Genomic DNA, 26,209 nt, shown 5'->3' with positions numbered 1-26,209 from the left:
AGGTTCTAAATCTTTAGAGCTTAATTTAACATATTTATACAATGCTGACCTGAAATGTTGGTCCAGTGTTCAACCCCACAAACGACAAACTTCAATGAAAGACCTCAAATTTTTTCAATAAATATGAAGACTTTTTTTGAAACTAAAGAAATGACACTTTTGTGGTGAATAGCCATATATATGTATTATCTAATAGAATCATCAAATGTTATCTAGAGAGTGGGGGGTGAGACCAGTAACATGCTGTTCAAAAACTATTAAATTAGGTAGTTCTCTGAACTAAACTTAAAAATTACATCTAGTGATGAGTTCAGAGATATGCAAAATTATATTAGTGGCGCAATGGATAGAACGTCAGACTGGGATGCAGAGGACCCAGGTTTGAAACCCCAAGGTCACCAGCTTGAGCATGGACTTATCTGGTTTGAGCAAGGCTCACCAGCTTGTGCCCAAGGTGGCTGGCTTGAGCAAGGGGTTACTCAGTCTGCTGTAGACCCCTGGTCAAGGCACATATGAGGAAGCAATCAATGAACAACTAAGATGCTGCAATGAAGAATTGATGCTTCTCATCTATCTCTCTCTTTCTGTCTGTCCCTATCTGTCCCTCTCTCTCTGTCTCTCTCTCTCTTTCACACACTAACACATACACACACACACATACACACAGAAATAGACTAGAAAACAGGCAAGAAAGTATGTTGACAGAATGATCATATCTAAAGAAAGAGCATGAGAGTCAACAGAATGTTTGTCCAGAAATATAGTTAAGAAAAAGTAAAGTTTAATGGGCAAATTTTAGAAAATGCTTACTAAGTGACCAACCAGAGATGAATGTGGACATCTAGTCTACTTTCAGAGATAATTCCCGAGTTCACAAAATATTTGAATCATATAACACTACCTGTTAGACACCATTCTCTCCAGGTAACTTGACAATTTTATTTTTTGCATAGCCCTCTGTAGTAGAAATCCTCTAAGATAGCCAGCAATGCTTCTTATTGCCTGTTTGTCATATTTTTGTATGAATCCCCATCACCTTTAAGTGTGGGCTGTGTCTAGTGACTTCCTTATAAAGAAGAGAATATGAAAAATATGATGTGAAGTCACTTCTAAGTTTAAGTTATAAAAAACGGTGACTTTGCCTGGTGGTGCCATAGTGGATAGAGCATCGACCTGGGACTCTGAGGACCCAGGTTCGAAACCCAAAGGTTGCCGGCTTGAGTGCATGCTCACCAGCTTGACCAGGGTGTCTCCAGCTTAAGTGTGCTATCATAGGTTTCAGCCCAGAGGTCACTGACTTGCAGTCCAAGATCGCTGGCTTGGGTTTAAGGTCGCTGGCTTGAGCAAAGGGTCACTGGCTCAGCTGGAGTCCCCCAGTCAGGACATGAATGAGAAAGTGAACAACTGAAGTGCCACAACTATGAGTTGATGCTCCTTATCTCTCTCCCTTCCTATTTGTCTGTCCCTGTATGTCCCTCTCTTTGTCTTTCTCTTTCTCTTTCTTACTAAAAAAAGAAAAAAAAAGGTGACTTTTATCTTTCTGGCAGATACTATCTCTCTGGATCTTTTCCTTGCTTGATCTGATGAAGCAGGTTACCATGTACTGATTTGCCCCATGGAGAGTCCATGGCAAGACCATGTGGCAAGAAACAAATGATGGCCTCTGGCTAACTGTCAGCAAGTACTGAGGATTGCATTCTAACAGTCTCGAGAACATGAGACATGCCATTAGCCATATGAGTAAGCTTGGATTTAGACACTGCCTCTGTCGAAGCTAGCGGTGGCTGCAGTCCCCGCCAACACGGGGAGATCTTGAAGCAGAGGACCAAACTAAGCTCTTTCGTATGTATATGTTTTCCCCACTTACTATAGCAGAAAGATAGATAGATAGATGATAGATAGATAGATAGATAGATAGATAGATAGATAGATAGATAGATAGATAGATAGATAAATAGATGATAGATAGATGATAGATAGATAGATGATAGAAAATAGATGATAAGTATATATTAAACTCATATTGTTAAAAATAAATTACTTATATTACCTTAAGGTACTTTTATCCTCCTGAGAATAAAAATAGGTTTTGGAAGATGGCTAATTTGATTTCATGTTATATAGTGGCAGTTTCAGATATAAAAACAATAATTTTAATAGCTTAATATTTATATTAAACTTATTTCAGAATAATAATGATTATGATTGCATCAGATCACTTGGTACAATATGAGAGAAGTAATCATCCCAGAATATTGTACGTGCCACACTGTTAAAAGTTGTTACCATTTACTGAACTACCATTTATAAAAACAAAAAAAAGAGAAAGAATTCCAGACTTCTCTATTAAAACCATGTAGAAAAATAATATTTTGAACAAGAAACCAGATAGTCCTTTTAATGTCCCTCAGAACCTTTGGTTCAATAGTGGTGATTGGTCAAATTCAATTTCGGTTTAATCTGGTATCTTGCAATATTTGAGGCTGTGGTTTATTGTACTGCATGTTTTATAATAAAACAGATAGAATTCTTTTTAAATTAATCAGGAAAATATCAACCAAATACCCACAAACAATAAGAAATGTAAGACACTAAATGCTTTCTAAAATGGAAAGCAGTGAAAAAAAAAAAAAAGACAAAATGTGCTATCACAAATATATGCAATACTAATAGATAATTTTGCATTTTAAAAAACTGTCTCTGTCGAAACAAAGAATTTCAGGAATCTTCTGAGTACTCTGGACTTACAATTTATGTTTATTGTAAGTTTCAATTTATTCTCAGCATATATTAAATTCCATGAGATTGGAATACAATTTCAAAAATAAACACAAGAACTCCACAAATAAACATTTAAAGTATATTATAATAAATGTGCATATATTTAGAAAGAAGATAAATGCTGATATATTATATTTCTTGCCCACTGTGTAATTCTGCCATGGGTCATGGCAACATAGGCCACTATTTCCATTAAAATTAATAGCTTGTGACTGGTTACTTTCGGTATTGCCTTATTTTCCCATCACTAGCAATTGTGATATGAATAAAATTAACTTATGTCACTATGTAGATGATTATACCCTGGATTGGGTTTTCGAGAAGCATTATGAATTTAAGGAACTCACTAGGATTATGTCAAAACTATGTTAGAATAAATCTTTATTTTCCTACCATACAGACTATATATAACTCTTACTTTTGGGGCTAATTCACATTTGCACTTGGAAAAAATGAATTGTTCAACCAAGAATGCCTATTTTATCTTAATACCCTTGATTCATTTTAATCAGACAGAATTCATTTCCATATCTTTTTAAGAAAACTTATATAGTGTAAGAATATTAACTTGTAAGTCTTGGATAATCAATCTTGCCTATTTTCCCATCAGGCCTTTGATAGCTTTATAGTGTCTGAATGAAGCGTTCACAATCTTAGCCGCTTTTACAAGTTCTTTTAGTTCAGTGCTTGGATGACAATTCTCTAAATGCTACAACTCTAACCAGACATTTAATGGCTTTATTACCAACTGCCTTATGTACTGAAAAACCACAATGCTTGCAAAGCCTGAAATATAGTGTAGGACTGGTATTACTTTGGTGTAGCACACACTTTGGTGTGGTAATTCAGAACACTATTACATGAGCATTTTTTTTCTTTACTTACCAAGTCTAAAGAATAAGTGTAATTTTTACCTTCATCAAAATAAGAATGTATCATTATTGTTCAAACAGTTGCAAAGAATATCTATGCATCAGAAGAAAAAGCTAACAATGAGAGTAAATTATTGTTGCTTTTTGGTTTATGATTCTATTCAATGTAGTTTGATTACTTGAAAGGACTGATATTCCACATATTGCCGTATGAAACAATATCATGAAAAATACATGTCTCTTAATGCAAGAGTGGAACTGACAGTTTGTCATAGGTAAAATCTGCAGAATCAACAAAGATGCAAAATAAGTAAGTCAAAGTATGAATTACCTTAATATACCAGTATGTATTTTTAGCATTCTCTATTCTAATATTATGTATATAATATAGCACTGTAAATTTTTCCATCCCAGTTTTATTACCCTCAGTTTAATGGACAAAATTCAACACTAGTAATCCATTCTTTCTAACTGCCATAAAAAATGTACATTATGTTTTCTCTATTTAAAAAAAAATTAGGTCATCCATTACAAATAAAGGATGGCATAAAACATTACGGATATATATTAGGTCATAGCCATGAGGATATACTTGGTTTCTCAATGTTGCATTTGTTATTATAATTTGTTCTTTGTCGGGGGAGGGGGAAGGGGGGGTTGGAGGGTTGGCACTTTAGCCTTTCAGAATAATGGCAATATTAGGGTTACAGAAAGAAATTCTGTATTTTCAACATAGGGCTTTACTAAGGCCCAAAGTTATATCTCTTTTCTGGGCTTCACATTCAAACTGCCTCACATTCAAACTCCAGCTCCCTGATCACCTAGGTGCTTATTCTACCACCATCTAAATGCCCTCTTGTTACATAACAGTCACTAACAACAAGCCAAACTCATCCTCATTTACTCTAGTCTGGATCTCTTTCCCAGATTAACTATTTTTATGAACAACTGTTTTCCTCTTCTGAATCCTACATGTTTTTCCTTTGTATTTCAAGTGTGCCTTCTCATTCTAGTCCTTATACACCGTAATTTGAGTCATCCATCTCCCTTCTGAATTCATTACGTTTCTTCATTTCTTTATTCTCATTCTGCATCAACATCTCCTATGTAAGATTTATATCAGATTTAGATTTTGTATATTGATTTCTGATACAAAAGCAAGGGGATCGGATCTTTATTTTTATAAACATTATTCAGGAATCCGTCCAGTGCCATACTCAGAAGCAGCCAAATATTTATTTCTCTTCTATTGGCAAATATTATATAAACTACATCGATCATAAGCTTCTCAGAGGGTTTCAGCTTATATATCTAGACTTAGATGAAGCCTCACTAATCACCCAAATGGAATGTATTGCTTTGTTTATGTTTTGAATGTATTTTGTTTATACATCAGAAGCTCTGGATCAAAGTGTTACTTCATTAAAAGAGAATAATAGATCGTTCACACCTTTCAGGGGAAAGAAATTACCAAATTTTCTAAATTTCTGATTTAATCTATTAAATTAATTTTAGGCCTGCATACATGTTCCAATACTGTGTTAGTGAGTTCTTATAAACAACAAAAATAAAATTAAGTTCTACTGAAAAAACTTAAAATATAACTACTTAAAATGTTTGCAGTGTTATCTTTGAATATATGTATCTTGATTTACTGATGTCACCCCATTAAAAATAAATAAAAAAATAAAATAAAATAAAGAGATATGCATATACATGTTTTACTTTATTAAACTTATTTATTTCACATAATTAAATAATGTGTAAATATTTCATATTATTATAGAAATAAAATTTGACTTACAATTCCTACTACCTTTTGAACAACACACCTTGATACTTAGACCTTATCAAAAAGAATTAACTCTACGTGTATTTTATTAGAAATATTCTGTATATCTATACCAGATTATGAATTATTTATAAAATATATAAAATTTTTGGCATATTTTCTGGCCCTAGCACTTAAGTGTATAAGCATTTGCTAAAGTGAATTGGTTACAATAGATAGGCTTAACAAGAACTAGTTACAATAAACAATGTGTCATAGTTTATTTTGTTAGATATTATTACCTTTAACTCAATAAATTGGTAGTCAAATAATTTTAGGAAATGCTAATTTAACTTTCCATTCAAATTGCCTGACCAGGTGGTAGCGCAGTGGATAGAGCATCAGACTGGGACATGGAGGACCCAGGTTCGAGATCCCGAGGTCATCAGCTTGAGTGTGGACTCATCTGGTTTGAGCAAAGCTCACCAGCTTAGACCCAAGGTCGCTGGCTTGAGTACGGGGTTACTTGGTCTGCTGTAGCCCCATGGTCAAGGCACATATGAGAAAGCAATCAATGAACAACTACAGTGCCACAATAAGAATTGATGCTTCTCATCTCTCTCCCTTCCTGTCTATCTGTTCTTATCTATTCCTCTCTCTGATTCTCTGTCTCTGGCAAAAAAAAAAATAAACAAAAACCCCCCCAAACAAAACAACTTTCCAGTCAAATAAATTGTAATTAAGGCAAGACATTTTTTACTCTAATGCAGGACTTTCACATAGAATGTTTGGAGTTCTTTAAAATACTATACACAGACTTTGAAAATTCAAGAAGGTAATCTATTTCTGAAAATGACAATTTTTCACATACACCCATTTTTAAATGTTGTTGTTATAAACTTTTCATGTGATAACTCTCAGAAAAAGACATTGATAGCATATTGGAAGCCATATTGGAGGAGTGTGTCCACTAATTCCACGCTACAGTAAATATTTTATACACTTGTGGTGGTCAGAGGGCTTTCAGGAAGAAAGATCAGATGAAAAATGTATACATGAAAAACTGAAAATAGAAATTCTGAAAATTATTATTTAATTTCATGATTTGGAGCTTCTAAAACTGATGTTCATGATGTTACTTTATATTTATTATTTATTAGTATACCATATGAAAATGAAAACCTCTACTTAGTGGTATAAAGAGGGAGTAGGCAATAATACATTAAAGAAGGAACTAAAATTAAAAACACAAAAACAACAAAAGAGGTCTGGTTTTATATATTCACTTAAGTTTGCCACATTGCTAACTCATTTTATTCAGAAATTGTAAATTTTGTCAACAGTAAAAAGCAATAATCAAAATCATTATTTTCAAGTCTTTCAGAATTCTATAGTCATTGATCACATGAAGTACTGCAAAAATGTCATACATACCTGTCCCCTAAAAGTTCACATAAAGGCACCACTCTAAGGATTAAAGCATAAAACTCTAGGCTTTGGAATGATGACATAAAATTACACCTGTTGACTAAAAATATTTAACATTAAGAGAATAATTAAGAAGTTTTATGCATGTCCTTTGTTTTGTAAAAATAACATGCAAAGGAGCCTACTGAGCTGTGATAATTCACAGCCTTTCTATGTGAACTGTTGGACTTAAATAGATGTCTATGTTCCAGTTTTCTCAAAAATAAATAAATTCACACATTGAGATACTTTTCAAAACAAGGCAACCAAGAACTGCATTTGAGATCAAAATGGGCAATTATCTACCAACTATATATTTAAACATTAATTTAGGAAATCAATTCTTATGTGACTTAAAAACAATCTCCAAATCTAGCTATATTGGCACTAACTATGTCATATATATAAACCTTTTAAAATATTCACCTAATTTTTAGGTTTATTAAAACCACTCCAGTGTTAATTTTCATAACATTTTCACTGGAAAATGAATGCTATCAGTATTTTAGAATTGGTCAGTTGAGAGTTTTTTGTGGATATGAAATAATGAGATGAGAGAATATGGAAACTACTAAGTTATATGCTATTCACAGTATCAGATTAAAATGAGGTTAGTTCTTTTGTTAACACAATAGATAATATTTTTAGTCTTTATAACTCTTTTGGATGGATGGTCTCTTGGAGTGTTAGCCATGGTTTATTGATTGGAGTGGATGCCCTGGATTTGGACTTGAAAATGATAATTTTCTGAGAGCCACTGAGGAAATTTTTGTCCAGTCTGAACCCAAATGAGTTCAGTGCAATGGGCCACATGCCCTAACTTCCTATATTAGTAGGTTTAACAAAAAGCAGTGAGTCACCAGTTGAATTTTGCTTGCATTTTATAATGTCATTGTAAAATTACAAAATTACAATAAAGTTATCTAGAAATAACAGGATAAAATAATATGAAAAAGTAGACTTTTTATAGCCACATTTTGATTCTAATGCTGGTAACCCTTGGAAAGTTAGTGTAATTTTATCACATCTCAATCAAGTCTTACCTAGCAAAGATAAAAAGGACTACAAAAATTTATTACAAAAAAATTGTAAATAGATGGGTGCTGTTCCACTAATATTTTTATTCTTATTTATCAGATTGACTGCATTCTTTTCATTCATTGAGACTTGGATACCATAGCCAAAATTGGTTCTGAATTCTTTGGGAACTACATGGAATTCAAGAACCCTTTAAAGCAGTGGTCCTCAACCTTTTTTGGGCCACGGACCAGTTTAATGTCAGAAAATATTTTTACGGACTGGCCTTTAGGGTGGGATGGATAAATGCACAAAATAAAATTATGCGACTGGCACAAAAACTGTGGTATTTTTAAATATAATTATTGAACTTACGAGACAAGCGTGAAGAGTGAGTCTTAGACGATGTAATAGAGAGAATCTGGTCATTTTTAAAAAATAAAACATCGTTCAGACTTAAATATAAATAAGACAGAAATAATGTAAGTTATTTATTCTATCTCTGAGGAATGGTACCAAATGGCCCACGGACCGGTACTGGTCCACGGCCCGGGGGTTGAGGACTGCTTTAAAGTACCTTCTGCAATTTCTTTATATGGTTCCCAATCTAATAATTCCAGAAGTATTATTATACTTTAAAAAATTAAAAATTGGGCATTTTAGAGCCCTGGCCAGTTGGCTCAGTGGTAGAGTGTGGGCCTGGGATGTGGAAGTCTGGGTTCATTTCCCAGCCAGGGCACATAGGAGAAGCACCCATCTGCTTCTCCACCCTTCCCCCTCTCCTTTCTCTCTATGTCTCTCTTCCCCTTCTGCAGCCAAGGCTCCAACCATTGAAGCAAAGTTGGCTTGGGTGCTGAGGATGGCTCCATGGCCTCCACTTCAGGCACTAAAAAAGCTCCGGTTGCAACGGAGCAACATCCCAGATGGGCAGAACATCGCCCTTTAGTGGGCTTGCCTAGTGGATCCTGGTCGGGCACATGCAGGAGTCTATCTCTCTGCCTCCTTGCATCTTACTTCAGAAAAAAAAAAATTGGCATTTTAATTCTGTGCAATAACCAATCACTTCTGTGTCTAACACAACAGGATTCATCTGAATTGCATACATAAGAAAGAAGATGTGAAAAGGTAAGACTCAAAATGTTATTTCTAAAGAATGTCTTAATTCAAAGTAGTTAGGGGAAGTTGTTGCATCCATTCTAAAAAATAAAGAGAGCTTTTGTTTTTACATGTGACTTAATTGCTATTTCAGTTTTGTTTCTGTGTTAATACCTAATATACTATGAGTAATTTTTCTTAATCAAAAGATTTTTTTCTTTTTTATAAAAGTAAATATTTTTTTCAGGCTTTGACAGTATTTTTCTGTATTTTTACATAAAAACATGTATTTTTGAGTTCCTTCAGAATACAAATATGCTAGTCCCAAGACTATGGTCTCATTTGGGCAACAGTTGGCTAGAACCCAGAACCATCTGTTGGATTTAGATGAGAAATATACTTTCTATTCCTGTTGTCTCACATCTAATCTTCTTTTCTCATTTGTAAAATGTCTCTTGATTCTCAACCTTTCTGCCAAGAATAGGCTTAGACTGTGACATTTCATATAATTTTTCTAAGAAATTTATAAAAACCAGTCAAAAAACTATGATAACTTGGAACAAGATAACCTAAAATTATATTAACTTGTATAAGTCATTTAAAAAAGACATTGCAATTTAATATAAGTAAATATCATTTTATCATGAAAATTAAATAATTAGTTCTTAATATGTTAAAATGGGACTTTCATAAGTAAATATAAAACTGCAGAGTGAAATATCAAAGTTAAGAACAGCAGACCTGATTATGTATGGGAAGAATTCATGGTCTAAAATCTCCCTATCCAATGCTCTTTCTCCCAGGGAGAAATAAATAAAGAATGAGAGTCAGATCCAATAATTTATAGCCATCATTCATCGTTTTATAGGTGTAATTAGTAAGCTTAAGTGGAACTATGTTTGGAGATTTCCTATCTCTGGAGTATGATTATATATAAATTAGAAGAGTCTGTAGCTACTCCACACTATATGAAAATACAAACTGTATTAAGAAAAATTTGCCAAAATATAATAAAATTTAAAGGGCTCTAATGCTTCCATCATAAATGAGTTAAAAATAATTGGTTTATCCTTTATTTAATTTGAAAAGAGATGAATAATCATAGAGAATATGTGGCTGCAAATAAATCCCCTTAAGCCATGTTGTTTAAATTGAGATAAATATTTCAATTCACACTATGTCATTAATTTTTTAAATACTTTGGAAAATCTGGTGAATTAATTTTTACTTCCCACCTTAGACCACTAAAAAAAAAAAGCATGTGTCGCATAGAGAAAAATATTGGTTGGTTTAAGAAAATTTTTTTAATTCTAATAATGTTTAATTTTTACTATAAATGAATATCATTACTGAAATTTGTACATAATTATAAAAATAGCAAACTCTTGCTATCAGGCTCTATCAGGCATCATTCTAAGTTCTTTATATACAGTCATTCACTTAACATCCATACAACTTGGTGAGGTGGATACTACTCTCATTATCTGTGTTTTATAGATTTTTTTTATAAATCAAAATTTAAACTTAAGACACTCAGTGTTATACAGATAATAAACAGCTGCATGGAGATTTGAACCCAGGGAGTCTGATTCCAGAATCCACGCACCCATAATGGACCCACAGACTCATTGTGTTGTGTGTATATATACTAATAAAAAATTAGATGTCTTTGCAATTTGACAAGATAAATATATCAGTAACTGAACAGGTCTTGCAATTAAAATGAGTTACTAGAGACACGACACTAATGAACAGAAGTTTTGACACTAGACTGTAACTCTCAGTCTACCAGTGTTCTCCTAGGCCATCTTAATTTAATTTTAATCCTTTAGAAATCAGTCACTTAAACAAATTATCAATGTTAAAGCTAGAGAAAATCAGTATTGACATTTACTTTGTAACCAATTAATAATAATAATTGTAATCGAATGGATTTATTTTTTTCTTTTTATACTAGAGAAAACTTCATGAGAATTTGTAAATTATAAAAGCAGTTGTAGGCCTATGAAATAACTGTTGCCTAATAGAAATGCTTCTTAACTTCCTTAAAGATAAATCTGACAATAAAACCCAAGTCAATTTAATTGATTTTATCACATTATTAAATTTTACATGGAAAGAACTATATATTTGCATTTTGAATCTTAATCCTTATAAATTTATGCCACCTTCATTATCTAGTTTAACATTAAGCCATTCATACCCACTTCATAAATTATCATGAGTTTAAAGACAGATGCCATGTAGGAGCAAGGTATATGAAGTTAAAGGGACTCAGGTCCTGAGTTCATTCATAGTTTGATTCCAAGCAATTTGCTTTAGCTCTATGTGTCTTAGTTTCCTCAAACGGTATAAACTGGGCATGCCATGCAGATCAACAAAAAGAGTGTATGAGAAAAGGCTCAGCATACTTAAAATCGCTTTAAAAATGTTACCTGATGTCCCTCTTCATGAGAAATCTTTTGTTTAATGCCCTTCTTTGCTAAATCAAACAAATACTATTAACAGAAAAACAATTTCCCATCTCTTATGTCTTTTTAACCTCCAGGCTCTTTCCTTACAGTATTACTCAGTTCTCTTGAAGATGCACCATTTGGCACTTGATGCAATTCTGGATTTCATCCCTTCCAAGGCACGTCTCTTGCTTTCCACTGTGACCTCTCAGTTGGTGAAAGGGGAAACCCCTGCTGGAATCTGCGGTGGGCAGATTTAGGGTAAAGTTGGACTCTATAGCTTCTGCCAGGAAGTACTGTCAGTCAATTTAGCAGTTGTTAAAAATAGCAAATGGATTTTAATGGACTAATTTCTTTCAACCAGCTAAAATATTTTCAACCAACAAACCATTTCCCAATTAAACATACTTATTTTTCTCAAATATTCCCACTTGTTAACCACTACTTTGGCCATAAAAATAACACTACCTTTTAAAGAAATAATCAGCCTTTGGAGAACTTACTTTTAATACTAAATATTTGTATTCATTTGCTAAATGCTTTTTCACATTTGAGAAAGCAAAATTAGACTTCCTTTTTTAAAAAATGTTGCTATTGTTAAAATGATACCAAATGCTAAATAATGCGTTTGTTTTTCAGCTGTTGTAACTCTAAAGAGATTTTTTGAATACTTCAATTATAAAAACATTTAAAACATACAAACTTGTGCAATTTTTATTTTAATGAAGATGAGAAGTTCATTAAAGAAGATAAATATTTCATTAGATGTTAAATAAAACAAAAAGATTTTTTGGCTTCTCTCAGCACAAAATTCCTTTGAAAGATTAATTAATACATGCAAATTATGCAAATTAGACCCATGCAAATATTTTATGAAGACAATTAAGGGAACCATTAATTACTGCTTTTTTTGCTTCAGTGAGATTCATTCATTTAATTTTAATTTCACTTTAACTGTTTTGATGTATAATCTTGCAGCTAAGAACTTTATCTTTCCTGGCGGGTCACTTAAACTTATAAATTTCATCAAATGAGCACACAGAAATCTGCAAAGATATTCTCTAGACTATGTTTAGTATCAAGAGAAATTTCTGATACAATGCACTCCCAGAAACAGGGAAACTGGAAGAGAATGTGAGCTCATTCTTGGACAAGGTTCAACTGCTGGAAAAGCAATTAATTTGCTTTGGCTGTGCTAATATAGGGGAATTAGAAAGTGTGACACAAGACAAATAGAAATAATTAGTTCTCCAAAATGATGTTCTCATTAATATGGTTCAAACAGTAGAAATAAAATGCATTATTGTGGCACGTCTGCATTTTGTCCCTAACCATGGGAGGTGGAATAATGCACCATAAGCATTTTACATTTATAGTCTGAATGATGTTGTTTGATTTTTTTCTAAAGAAAAATTGACAGCAAAGAGTGTTATAGATCATGAATGTCTAAACATAAACATGCTATCAAAATTGATAACATATTTTCCATCACCATGTGTTTAAGTACCAACTTTTTATTTGTTTTATATAAATCCTGTAATTTAGTGAATAGACTTGTAAAATGATGGTTCTTTCTACATAACATACATTTTTATCCCTTTTATAACTCAAAGTTATAATACTCTCAAAAATATAGAAATATGTATTTATACATCATCTTAAAGATGCCATTCTCTACATTTATTAAAGCTTCTTTTAGATGACCAGGGTAGTTTTGCTATCTAAGAGTGGGTACAAAAAGAGAAAGCAGCTTTATGAATATGAACCACTAATCTATATTACCAAATGATAACCTTTTTCAGCTTTTCTACATAAGATCTTTAGTCAGCAAATTAATTGGTTAAAATGGCCATCAAAATTTCTCTTAATAATAAAGGTTTTTAAAGGACAAAAAACAGAAACCTATTTAAAATAAATTTTCCTTAAATCTAAAGATAATTATATAATGCTTAAAAACTAAAAGATTAATGTATTGACCATATTAAAAAGCAACTTGCTTAACTATCTAGTCATAATAATAAAAAGTATCATCAATAAAATTATATATGAAATTAAAATGACAGAGGCATAATTTTTACTTATTCTCTGACACTCTCCTTAGTCCTGAGGCCAGTCACTGTTAAAATGGGGTCCTCCTTTGAAAAGTTTTAAGTGAACATATATTATCACTGATATTTGTTGAGCTTTTTAGTGTTTAATAAAAACATATCTTAAAATATAATTTTATTTTTTACAAAGATAAGCTCATTTTATTCATCCTGAAATTTCTAAATTATCTAAGTTCCTTTTGCATATTTACACTGTCCAATCAAATGTCTGTTACACCTTCTAAATTAGGATCATCTGTGCATTTCATTGATATGCTCTGTTTAACCACTCTTCCGTATCGCTAATTATGATGTTAAATCAAAATGGATCTAGCATTGATCTTTAGGGCCCCCTGCTAATATCTTTCCCATTCCATTAATCACTACTCTTTGATAATGGTTTTCACACAGTATTCAAGGCAAGCCAAAAACATATTCATGAACATGCCAATTTAATTCAATTTTTTAATTTTATCTATGCTAGCAAAACATTATTTTATTTTCCACTAATAACTGCCCACTATTGATATTTAAAAGGGCAATTTAGTTGTACAAATATCCATTTCCCTTCTCTAAACTTCTAAAACCAATTCATCATCCCTACTATTCCCTATCGTTCATGAAGTCATAGTATACTTACTAGATACTATAATATAGTACACTTACTATATTACATTTACTAGAAAAATAATTTCAATAAATTACAAACTAAGCCCAACTATTTTGCCTTAACTTGCCTAATATTTAGGCTATGAAATAAGAATTGAAATCATATCACAAAACCTGATATGTCACAACTCAACACAATATATAATGACAATCATGCTTTTTTTTTATAAGAATCAGAAGCTTAGGAAATTAGCTATGTTAAAATAATACAGTGAAAATAATTTTGTGTAGGTAACAATTATAATGAATTACATTTATGACTGCTTTGAACAACTTCAAACTTAACTAATCACTTTGTCTAAACTCATTTATATCATAATTAAATTACATAAGAAGCCATTTCCAACAAAACCTGTAAGAAGCCTTCAACATTTGGAGTTTAAGCATATATACTTATATTCAAAAATAAGATTTACAGTTTTATGTATTTCTTTAAAAAATAAAAATACAGTAAAATTACAAAAATATTTTTCTAAAAGTTTTTAAAATAATAAAATATGAGACTTATTATTTAATAAGAATAACTCTGTCAAGTTAAATGAGTAGTTAACAGTGACCTATGATAACTATGGAACATTACTCTGTTTATTGGTTATTGCCTGCAATCAATATCATCTTTTGTTCAACTTAATCAATGCTGTCTTAAATTGATTAGCTATATTGAAATGCTGCCAAACACCAGAAACCAGTGCCCAGAGACTAAATTTATTATTATTTTGTTTTGTTCATAGTACCATAATTCTAACATTTACTTTTTAAGATCTAGAAATATAATTTGAAGTAATCCCTATGGAAATTACATATTTGTAAATGAATGAACAATTGTCCATATGTATGACAGGCAGCCCAGAAATCAGTTTTAAGCAAGTCTCTACCCCCTTTTCTTTTATTGAAAGTTTCTCCCTTTTAAGCTAAATAAAGACATTTTTATTTTGGAAAATTAGGTTAAGGTAACAAAAAAATTCTTATAAATCACTATATTATAAATAAAGTCATTATATTATAAATAATGACCAATTTTTTAAAAAAAAAAAAAGAAAAGTAAATTATCTATTAGAGTAATAATAGCTTCAGTATTTCCCAGTTGCTAGGCACGATAAATATGTTAGCACAAAATAGTAAGATCTAACATTAACAGTTAACACCAAATTGTGTGACTACTACTGCCTAGTATGTAATAAGTACTTTACATGGATTTTTTAAATTTAATCTTCATAATGACCCTCTGAGGTTAAGCAGTTACTAAAGAGAGAGAGAGAGAGAGAGAGAGAGAGAGAGAGAAGAGTAGAGCTGAGATTTAAATCTAGACCTGACTTACAGCAATTTTTAATTGCTAGATACTACAGAGTTGTAGAAAACTTCCAATCCTGCATTAAACTTACAGGTCTTTTTTTAAGGATTAGAAATAAAAATATGCACAAGAAAGCAAATTTGCCTGACCAGGCGGTAGCGCAGTGGATATAGCGTTGGACTGGGATGTAGAGGGCCCAGGTTCGAGACCCCGAGGTAGCCAGCTTGAGCGTGGGCTCATCTGGTTTGAGCAAAGCTGACCAGCTTGGACCCAACCAAGGTCACTGGTTTGGGCAAAGGGTTACGTGGTCTGCTGTAGCCCCTCGGTCAAGGCACATATGAGAAAGCAATCAATGAACAACTAAGGTATCACAACGAAAAACTGATGATTGATGCTTCTCATCTCTCTCCGTTCCTGTCTGTCTGTCCCTATCTATCCCTCTCTCTGACTCTCTCTCTGTCTTTGAAAAAAAAAGCAAATTTATAAAATATTTTCATAAAGATATCAAAAGTGGTAAATGTCAGTAAGGTTTAATTTAAGACCATTGCTATGTAAAAGTCTTGGGATATAATTTAGTATTTAGTAACTGTTGAAACACACACTGTTCAAGAAATAAGCAGGATCTCCAAATGTCTTATATTCAATCAAAATTATATTTGTGTCTGATTTTCAATTTATCATAAGTTCATTGAATACTAATAAAACAGGTATTATTTCAAAAGTCTTTTATCTAAATATGATTAATTTCTTTTATTTCTGTTTTATTTTATTCATATAGAGTGAAATTTCTCTCCAGTGTAACTGAAAGTGTCTATAAAATTGAATAGGTATAATGGCTAATGAAAAAGTTAAAGAAACTGGAAAGAAAACACTTTTTTTCAAACTGTGTGCCATTTCTAAGTAGCTGTCAGTAGATTGTTTTCATCTTTTGAAGTTATTACCAAATAATGTGCTAAATATCCAAAATGAGCGACAGGACTGCAAGCTGTTACCCCAGGAGAGAGACATATAAGCCCACAAACAGAGCATGGAGGGAAGAACAAAGATCTGGGGGTCATCAGTCTGGAATCAAATGTCAGCAACACCACTAACTCACTGTACAAATGTGAGAATGTTAATTAGTCGTTCTGAGCTCTAGTTATCTTACCCTTAAATTAGAATATACAGGAAAGGCACAATACATATCAATTCCTAACTACCCCATTATTTTAATAAGTGAGTATTTTCACTTACTGTGTAGTATCACTGTCTAAAAAAAATGTATTACTAAGAAATTCATTGAGTACTAGAACATTTGACTCAAGTAAAAAAGCTGGAGAAAAGATATAAGTTCCATTCAAATATGGCTTGCATATTTGAATGGAACTTATATCACTTGCATATAGTGTTTTGGAGCTGTGAGTTACTAAATAAATAATGTAGTGCCCCTACCCCCTCCGCCCCATTCCATGGGTTTGCTTTCCAAAAATTTCAGTTGCTCATGGTCAACAGCAGTTCAAAAGTATTAAATAAAAAATTCCAGAAATAAGCAATTCATACATTAAAACTGTGTACCATTCTGAGCAGTCTGATAAAATCATGCATCTCCCTGCTAGTCCCACCCCGGGAGTCAATCATTCCATTGTGCAGAGTATCCATACGGTATATACTACCTGTCCATTAGTTACTTAGTAAGCAGTCTCGGTTATGGGACTGGTTATCACAGAAAGAGAGAGCGAGAGAACACATTCATATAACAGTAAGTACAGTATACTGTTATAACTTTTATTTTTATTCTTGTTAATCTCTTATTGTGCTTAATTTATAAATTAAACTTTATTAAACATATATATGTACAGGGAAAAACATTGTTTGGCTCTACCCTTGGTTTCAGGTTTGACTGTGAGTCTTGAAATGTATCCCCTGCACATAAGGAGAGGCTACTGTAACAATAATCCGTATTTTAAAAGAGCATATTTTAACAATCCTAGTTAGTAAGGGGATGTAAAAAGCAACTGAAGGAAGCTATATTCCCAACTCCCTGTGACTCATGGTATAACCCTTGAAGTCACGTAACCTCACTAAGCCTTGGTGTCCTCTTTTGCAAAATAAAGAGATTTAGTTAATCTTTAAAGTTCTTTGCCAATGCTAAAACAGTAGCATCACGTAAGTGTGCTTGGCATATCATCAGTGTTCAATAAATATTTGTTAAATAAATAATTTTTAAATTTAACTTGTATCTTCAAATATCTAAGAAGCAGAAGCAGAAAGAAGGTATTTTTAAATTAAGAATTTAAAGAAGAGTGTTAATGTGAAGCAAGTCTTTTATGTCCTTTAATTTAGAAGAACGTTTGGTTTTCTATGATCTGAGATCAGTCAAAAAAAAAAAAAAAAAAGCAAAACAGTTTTTATTATGGCCATTGGATGTAAATAAAAGAGATGTGCTTTCAAGTGAAGTCAAGATTTTGCAAGCTAAATTTATAGATATTCTAAGATGTCAGAGGAACGGTGGTCCACATTTCCATTGCTTTTAACTATTCCTTTTTGTTTTAGGAAAACAGGTTTTTACTTAGAAAGCAGCAGGTACTATTTCAAAAGTGAACTTTTCAGGCTTTTCGGAAATTTATAAAAGACATAGATAAAACAGGACTAGTTCACAATTCTTCCATGTTATAATTTATTTTTATATATTGATCATCTAGCAATGTATATGAAATATTTAATCATTAAAACTATATCAAACAAATCAAAATAAAGCATGAGGTTCATGTATATTAAACCAAAGAACAAAATGTTATTTAAAAACTGTGACTATAGTGTGTTAAATTAAATATAAATTAAAAGTAAAAAAAAATTGAGTGTAAGTGAATATTCACAAAATCTAAATCTTAGGTAACTTAGCAAAAACAAAAATTTCAGTTGCTCATGGTCAACAGCAGTTCAAAAGTATTAAATAAAAAATTCCAGAAATACATAATTCATACATTTAAACTGTGAACCATTCTGAGCAGTCTGATAAAATCATGCATCTCTCTGCTAGTCCCACCCCGGGAGTCAATCATTCCATTGTGCAGAGTATCCATACTGTATACTTATGAGAAATAGCCATAAGAAGAATTAAAAACATATTGCTAATTTAGCTATCAGAAATAAAAGTTAATTCAGCCTGAATTTGTAATTCTGACTTTCCTAGGCAGAACCTATTGAACTTTATTTGCTCCCATTAGTTTCTTCAACTAAACTCTTAGAAATGTCAAAACAGTAAGATCTTCAGATCCATAAGATCTAATACCGATCCTAATTCATCAGTGGTTGATACAATCTTCCAGGAATATGTAGCAGGCACTATGTTGCATCAAACACTTTGCTGGGCACTAGGGACACAGTAGTAAATAAATTAGGCACAGTTCACGCTCTGCTGACTCTTTGCGGAGAGAAAGAAGATTTGAACGAGGAACTACCACTGTACAGTATGTGATTGTGGAGAAGTTAAGGGGCTTAACTAAATCCAAGGGGCAGGAGGTACTGCCAAGGCAGGTGTGGAGTCCAGGAAGCATTCCTGAAGGCAGTAACTTCAAAGATGAGCCTTAATGGATGGGTATAGGAAAGGCAGGGAAGGAGGGGGTATGTCCCTGGTAGGGGAGAAAGCCATAGAGCTTTCAGAAAACTAAAAAATTCCAGTGTAATAAAAGCACAGAGAATGAGGGGGAGAGTTGTGATTGGGTGTAAAGGGTGTAGAAGGGAAATGTCAAGCGGACTCTCCCTCATTATATATTAAGGAGGATATTGGATTGGACAGATGAGGGTACCGTAGGGAGGAACACTAGAGGAATACAGGTTCGCAGGGGCAGGGGTGGAAGAGCCTTTCTGTTTTGTGCACTGACCTTGACATCCCTGTGAAACAGCCAAATAAAAGTTGAATATTATCGGGAGCTATTAACAGATGTCTGAATGGGCTGAGAAGGTAATTTTTTTAAAGTTGTCAAAATCTTTAAGTTAATCCATTTAGGAGGACAATGTTGTTTAAAGAGAGAGAATAAAAAGAGGCTAGGACTTAGCTCCAGGAAGCCATCACGTGGAAGATTTGGCTGGTTGCATCTAGTGTGTGTATGGGTTACTTGTACCTACTGAAGTAGTTTTGGAGAATATTTACTGACTAGTCTAAAAAATTGCTCAATGCGTATTTATACACACTATGTCTACCTTATACACTCAAAAGATCACCCAAAAAGCTCAAAAATAAGATAAATTTCTCATACTCCAGCAAAAATCATAACATATGAATAAATCTAAAAGATCCAAGATATGAGAGAGTTAATCACCATGCAGTTCAGCTCCTAAAAGAAGTTATTTACTTTTATTTTTGGATGTTTATTCTACATTCATAATATCTCCTCCAAACTCATAAATTTTGAGTTAGTTACAGTCTTAGAAGTATCAGCAATGAGGTATTTGTTGCTGTGTAATATGGTAAGAAACTAAGTTCTTTAGAGCCTTTCCTCGGGAATACTTTCTAAATGGCTCCCATGTTCCCTCTTCCTCTCCTCTATAGTTGTGTACAGAAATCGTCATACTAAATGCCAAGGAGGCAACATTTAGTCTAACCTAGGTACCTATAGGAGGTAATTACTTGGAACTTGAACAGTATTGAAGTGCCTGACTGCTAAGGAAACTGACTTTTGGGCCAAGCGTGGCATTTTTTTTATTGCCAAATGTTATAAATAAATGAATACCTGACAAGCATAAAGAAATACGGGTTTACTTTGTCTGCCCTAATTAAGTTGAGTTTATTTTGGAATAGAGAATAATTTCAGTTACGGTTGGATTGGGAGCAAGAAAGAGTATAAAGAGCATCATAACACCTGGGTTTAGGGACACCAAGAGAGGGAAAGCTAAGGGAGCAAGAGGCCGTGTTTGTGTCTTTCCTGAATTGTGAAGCAGCAGGTGCTCATGGCTCCCAACATGCCTGACATAGACCATTTCACAAATTAGTAATGAGTTCTGGCTCTTTCTTCTCTGCCTTTCTCATCCTTGTGCATAGGCTCAGAATTTAACTAAATACAATCTTTTCCTCTGATTTCTTTTGCTCATATTGAATTTTGGTCTGTCAGACAAATATATGACTTTTGTTTCTAATGTTAAAAACAAGTCAAAGGGCTAAATAAACTTATTTAGTGGAATGAGAATAGCAAAAGGTTTTGTCTTTGTTGTTCTATTTTTAAAGTCTAGGATAGTTCAACTGTTGGTGAAATAAGTGTTTAGCAACTGACAGACATACAGATTCATGTTCAGTATTTTTTAATTGCATTTGATAAAAATTATAATATCTAATTAAAATCATATTAGTTAAGAGTTTTATTGAAAACCAACTGTGCATTAAACAATCTTAAGAAAATTATTAAATCCAAGTATAAATATGCAAAGAGTGGAAAATTACTGATTATTTGCATTAAACGAGGAACGAATGAATGAAAGAATGAAAATTTCATATCACACTTAAACCAAAGCAATAAATAACCTCATAATCATTTATATTTGCCTAAAGTTACTCTGTACAGTTGTTCAAATATTTTTTAGAGTTGTTTTTGCAGGTTTTCTATGTTACCCAGTTGACTGCATTCTGAACAGTAAAAAGAAGGCAATTTATGATAAAATTTTTCCCAGAGTAAGTGTATCACAATAAAGAGAACTCTCAATGTTTCAAACACATACAGCAAGATTTTGTGTATACTAAATGTATGTCAATTTTAGAGATTCAAACAATATATAGAATTACTGAAGGCCAAAATATTTCTGATAACAAACTCAGGAAATATATATTATGTCAACTATTTGAAAATGTTTAATCATTTCCTAAACATTTGTTAATGTTAGCAACAAATCTCCTATTTATGTGCAAGAATATATTATATATTATTTTGTCTTAGAATGAGTTCTGACAATCTTGAGAATCCTGTAGATACTTGATAATTTATGTAGCACATCTACCTGGAGATTCATGTGCTTTTTTATACCACTTTCGTCATTTGCTCAATCGGTGCATTAAGTAACCAAGCCTGAGGCACACAAAAGAGGGCTGAGATTTACATTGGCCTCTCTAAAGTGATTGGCCCTGATCAAGAGGAGTAACATTGTTAGTAATTTGTTAATATATGTGTGCAACTTTTAAAAGAACTGTAACAGAAATCTTATTTTAATAATATCATATGTACATATACATATATAATTTTGCCAAAACCCACAAGACTCTTAAAAATGAAGTCTTTTTTACATTTACAATCTCATTAATCTTGTATATCCAAGGAGATGTCTCATAATAACACATGTTAAACCATGCATTATTATGGTTCATCCTTGAATAGCTCAGGATTAAAAAAAAATTATCGTGGTCTCAGGTAAAACAATCAGGAACAAAACATTCTCTAAAATGTTTCAAACTTTGGATATTTACTTATTGCATATATGATTCTTCAAAAAATATATTTCTTATACTCTAAACCAAGAAAAACACATTTGGAGCTGATTAAGTAACATAATGAATGTCAAACAGTATCCCCAAAATGATTGAGTTTAAGATGCAAAATAAAAGCAATGAATCATTTTAGGATTCTCTTTGAAATATCATCTTTATTTAAAGTAGAAATAAATACTGTTTACTGTTACACATTCATGAAGGTAGGTTACACTTACTGTCTAGAATAGATGTTCAACTATAAACGCTACTTTCAGATTTTGTCTTTTCCTTATAATGTGGTCCCAGAAACACAGTGTGTCCGTAAAGTCATGGTGCACTTTTGACAGGAAAGCAACAAAAGATGATAGAAATGTGAAATCTGCACCAAATAAAAGGAAAACTCTCCCAGTTTCATACCTGTTCAGTGCAGTTTGATATGGGCTCATGCACAGATTTTTTAGGGCTCCTTAGATAGTATCCCGTATAGCCTCTACAGACTCGTCACTGACTGATGCCTACCAGAACAGGGTTTTTCCACCAAACTGCCAGTTTCCTTCAACTGCTTATCCCACCAAGTTATGTTATTCCTATGTGGTGGCACTTCGTTATAAACGCGCCGATATTCACGTTACACTTTGATCACGGATTCGAATTTAGTGAGCCACAGAACACACTGAACTTTCCTCTGTCCTTCCACATCTCGACTGGCATGGCCGTGGGCTGCTCCGCTGTATACACGGTGTTATGTCATCATCTGCGCATGTGCACATGCTGCCACATTATCCTACAGAAACTGGGAGGGTTTTCCTTTTATTTGGTGCAGATTTCACATTTCTATTGTCTTTTGTTGCTTTCCTGTGACCGGTCAAAAGTGCATCATGACTTTACGGACACACTGTATATGTGTGTGTGTGTGTGAGTATGTGGATGTGCATATATATATATATATATATATATATATATATCTCCTCTGAGTGGGCAACACAAATCTCTTTGGTATTGTGTCTGTGTGTGTGTGTGTGTGTGTGTGTGTGTATATATATATAATTTTTCTCAGCAAATTTGTCTTATTAAAATGTATATAACAGCATACAGAACATTTGGAAAATCCATGGAGTACTAAACAATCTTATTTATTCTTAACATGCAGCTAGTCTATTTTGTATGTGCTTGGCAGTAACTGTCACAAAAGAAGAAGAAATTTTCAAATGTTAAAAAATCCCAATTTGTTAACTCATGATTTTATTTATATAGAATAGAACTTATAAATCCTTCCTGCATTAGATTGGGCTTCAAGCATTCAATAAAACATATTTACTGTGTCCAAGATTAAATCATACATTGTTTAAAATTAATTATTCCTTTTTAATTGCATTGCATAAACAGAAATGACCTGTTAATTTAAAGAAAATCTATCAGCACAAAATGAATTCACTCATATAAACAAGCAAGATGAACTTGACCTTGTTTGAACTTGTTTTGATGTGGCCCAGATGGTAGGCTACATGCTTGAATAGCAGGCTAAAGCTGAGGAAAAACTCATACAGCAAGATCGAGATTTATAGCCTTTTGCAAATCCCTACCTTGTATTGTCCTTTCAGCATCTGTTCTGCCTCCAGTGCGGTCAGCTTCTATCTCTGGGGTCAGAGAGTCTAAAAGCACAGAAAGGTAAGAGTGACACACATTTCAGTTGATTCCTATTGTCCTTTAAAAAAGAGCAACCTGTTAGTCTAGTGCTGAAAAAATTATACAAACCTTTGTCATCTTTTTAAGGTTGAACACAGACTATATCCATACAAATTATCAAAAGATTTGAATAAGGAAATAACACAAATTTGTTCATAAAATGGGATAGGGTTTGGGAAGGTTTCAGATTACTATTTTATCATGTTTCAGTAGAGACAGATTTGGTTAAACAGAAAAGCGGTGGCAGGTCCTAGATACTGGAGTTAAGTAAAAGAACAATGAAGTACCTATGAAATAATCCATTTTCTCCAACACATACGACTACTCTGCACACCACGCTTTCAGCTATGAGTGCAGTTTAATGAATGACAGGACATAGAAAATACAAAGCCACTAACACGTCTAAATTGTCTTCCGAGGATTCAAAATGAATGTTAGCCAGCCACATATAAAGATGTACCCTCTTACCATTTAAGACCCTGAGACTATCTGTTGAAGCTGCCTGCTTTAGTGTCTGTTCTGCTTGCTCACGCCGTTTTGTCTCAAATTCAAGAGCTTCCTGCAATTTTCTCTTTGCTTTCTTCTCCTTCTTTAGCCTCTTTTGAACTATGGCTAGAAAAGAGAGTGGATATTATTTTTCTTAAACTTTTGTACTGTTCAAACTTATAAATGATCTATCTTTCTTATTCTTATTTTCCCCATTGGATTAAGTCTACCTAGACCGGGAAGTTCAAAAAACCCCACCTTAACTAAAATAAATCCCAGTAAAATGTCAAAAGAGGCTAATTTTTACTTAGCCTTGAACTATATTACATTATAAGAATGACTTTAATTGTCATAGGTAGAGACAGATTTAATAGGAAACTAATTTTGGTAAATATTTGAATTTACTGATAAAGGAAGCCTAATTAAAGGAATGCTGTGTCTTAGTCCTTGCCCTTGATTCAGGATAGTGCAGAGTGGTTTAGAGCAGAGCAAACATTTATAAGTATGCCTCCTATCTTTTTTAAAGAAGTAAATGTGCCATTTCCTTTATAAATGTTTTACAAAACTATATTATACTAGCTAAATTTTAAATAATTATTTCTTGAAATTTTAGAAAATGCAGTAACATTATTGTATATAAAGAGCTAAATATTCTTTATTGTTACCATAAATACACAGAAAATTTGGATGAAGCTATTGTAATAATTATTATTAATGATTTCCTCATAGCAAATTTATATACACTATAATACATTTCTAGAAAATTATAATTTTACCTTTAGGAATTTGGTGGCATATAAAACCTCATTGTTAATAATAATATGCTACTGCTGACAATAATATGCTATGGTATAAGAAAGTAAATTATAATAAATAAGTGGTGTAGGATATATTTCTTTCCTACTAGGTGATTTAAATATTTGTATACAATATATAATCAATAAAGAACAACAAATAAATGTTCTTCATGAAATGTGTGTTAACTGTATTTTAATGTGATAATTGCTTTAACTTTTACAATATGTATATGAAGTAAGTAATTGGCATATGAGAAGCATACAAATGTTCCTCTTTTAAACAATATTTTTTGATGGCTGTTAAACATTGTGGACTTGATGTGACAAAATCAGTATGAGAAAATCCTTCTGTTCAAGTTAATAATAAATAGCAATCATTCCAAGTACACTACTTGATTTCTTACTACAGGTTAAAGAAGAAAAACAGTTTTTAACAGTATTTAGTCCACATATAAAATAATGTAAAATGGTTCAAGAAAGAATTTTAGTTTCAATTTTTGATGCCTACACTTCCCATTTATATAATTATTAATATTGTCAAGATAGCAGACCATTACCTTGTTGAGTTTACTATTGCTGGTATCATATATTAACAGAAACTGTACATTAGCTACAGTTTTATAGAAAAAACAAAACTGGTTTCAAATAAATATGTTGATTTCCTTTATTTAATAGTTTGAAATTCATATGATTATCTTAACAAATCATTTGCCTACTATTTCCCTTTCCAAAGATGATTATTTATGTCTCTTTCAAGAGAATAAGTAATTTTTGTAAAATATAAAGAGTATAACACTGGGGGAAAACCCCAGTAATTTCTGAACTCTTTATTGGATTGTACACTCCCTTGGCACTAGGAGCTCAATACCCATCACTTTTCCACTGACTGCTCACTGCTTCCTTCCTCTGTGATTGAACCAAATGGGGTTGCCATGCTCTCTCTTCAGGATAATGCATTGCCTCAATAGATACATTCATAATAGGTAATTATTGACAATTATTACCTTTAATTTAGTGTTCACAATTAATTAAATGGGAGCTTCATGGTGTGATCTGAGAAATGGTTTGCCCTCTAGTGGTTAAAAAAGTAAAACAGAGTGCCAATCCTCCAACATGTCTGAACCAATAAAGCTCTGAAGGTCCAGCTAGTAACTAAAAGCTTACCATAAGAATTCAAGGATCTACTTTCAGTCTTGTAATAGAAAGACTTTTCTAGAAGTTAAGAAAAAAATCAAGACATGGCTAGTGTATGGACCATGGTTCCATATAATGAACTCTGACAAAATTTCATTATGTTCTTAGAG

The 26,209-nt window shown here is 32.5% G+C and overlaps 1 protein-coding gene across 2 annotated transcripts in view; it reads right to left on the bottom strand.

Moving 5' to 3' along the window:
• DACH1 (dachshund family transcription factor 1) overlaps nt 1-26,209 on the bottom strand; it is a 444,409-nt gene that overhangs the window by 15,522 nt on the left and 402,678 nt on the right. For both annotated transcript variants that reach the window (XM_066380790.1, XM_066380791.1), the window contains 2 exons: nt 24,091-24,234; nt 23,520-23,588 (listed from right to left, as the gene is read on the bottom strand). In XM_066380790.1, coding sequence (XP_066236887.1) covers nt 23,520-23,588; nt 24,091-24,234 — 213 coding nt within the window. The remainder of the gene's footprint in view (nt 1-23,519; nt 23,589-24,090; nt 24,235-26,209) is intronic.

This window comes from Saccopteryx leptura, chromosome 4 (genome assembly GCF_036850995.1).
Source record: "Saccopteryx leptura isolate mSacLep1 chromosome 4, mSacLep1_pri_phased_curated, whole genome shotgun sequence".
In the NCBI taxonomy this organism is placed as follows: Eukaryota; Metazoa; Chordata; class Mammalia; order Chiroptera; family Emballonuridae; genus Saccopteryx; species Saccopteryx leptura.
This window is presented reverse-complemented; position numbering and strand designations above follow the sequence as displayed.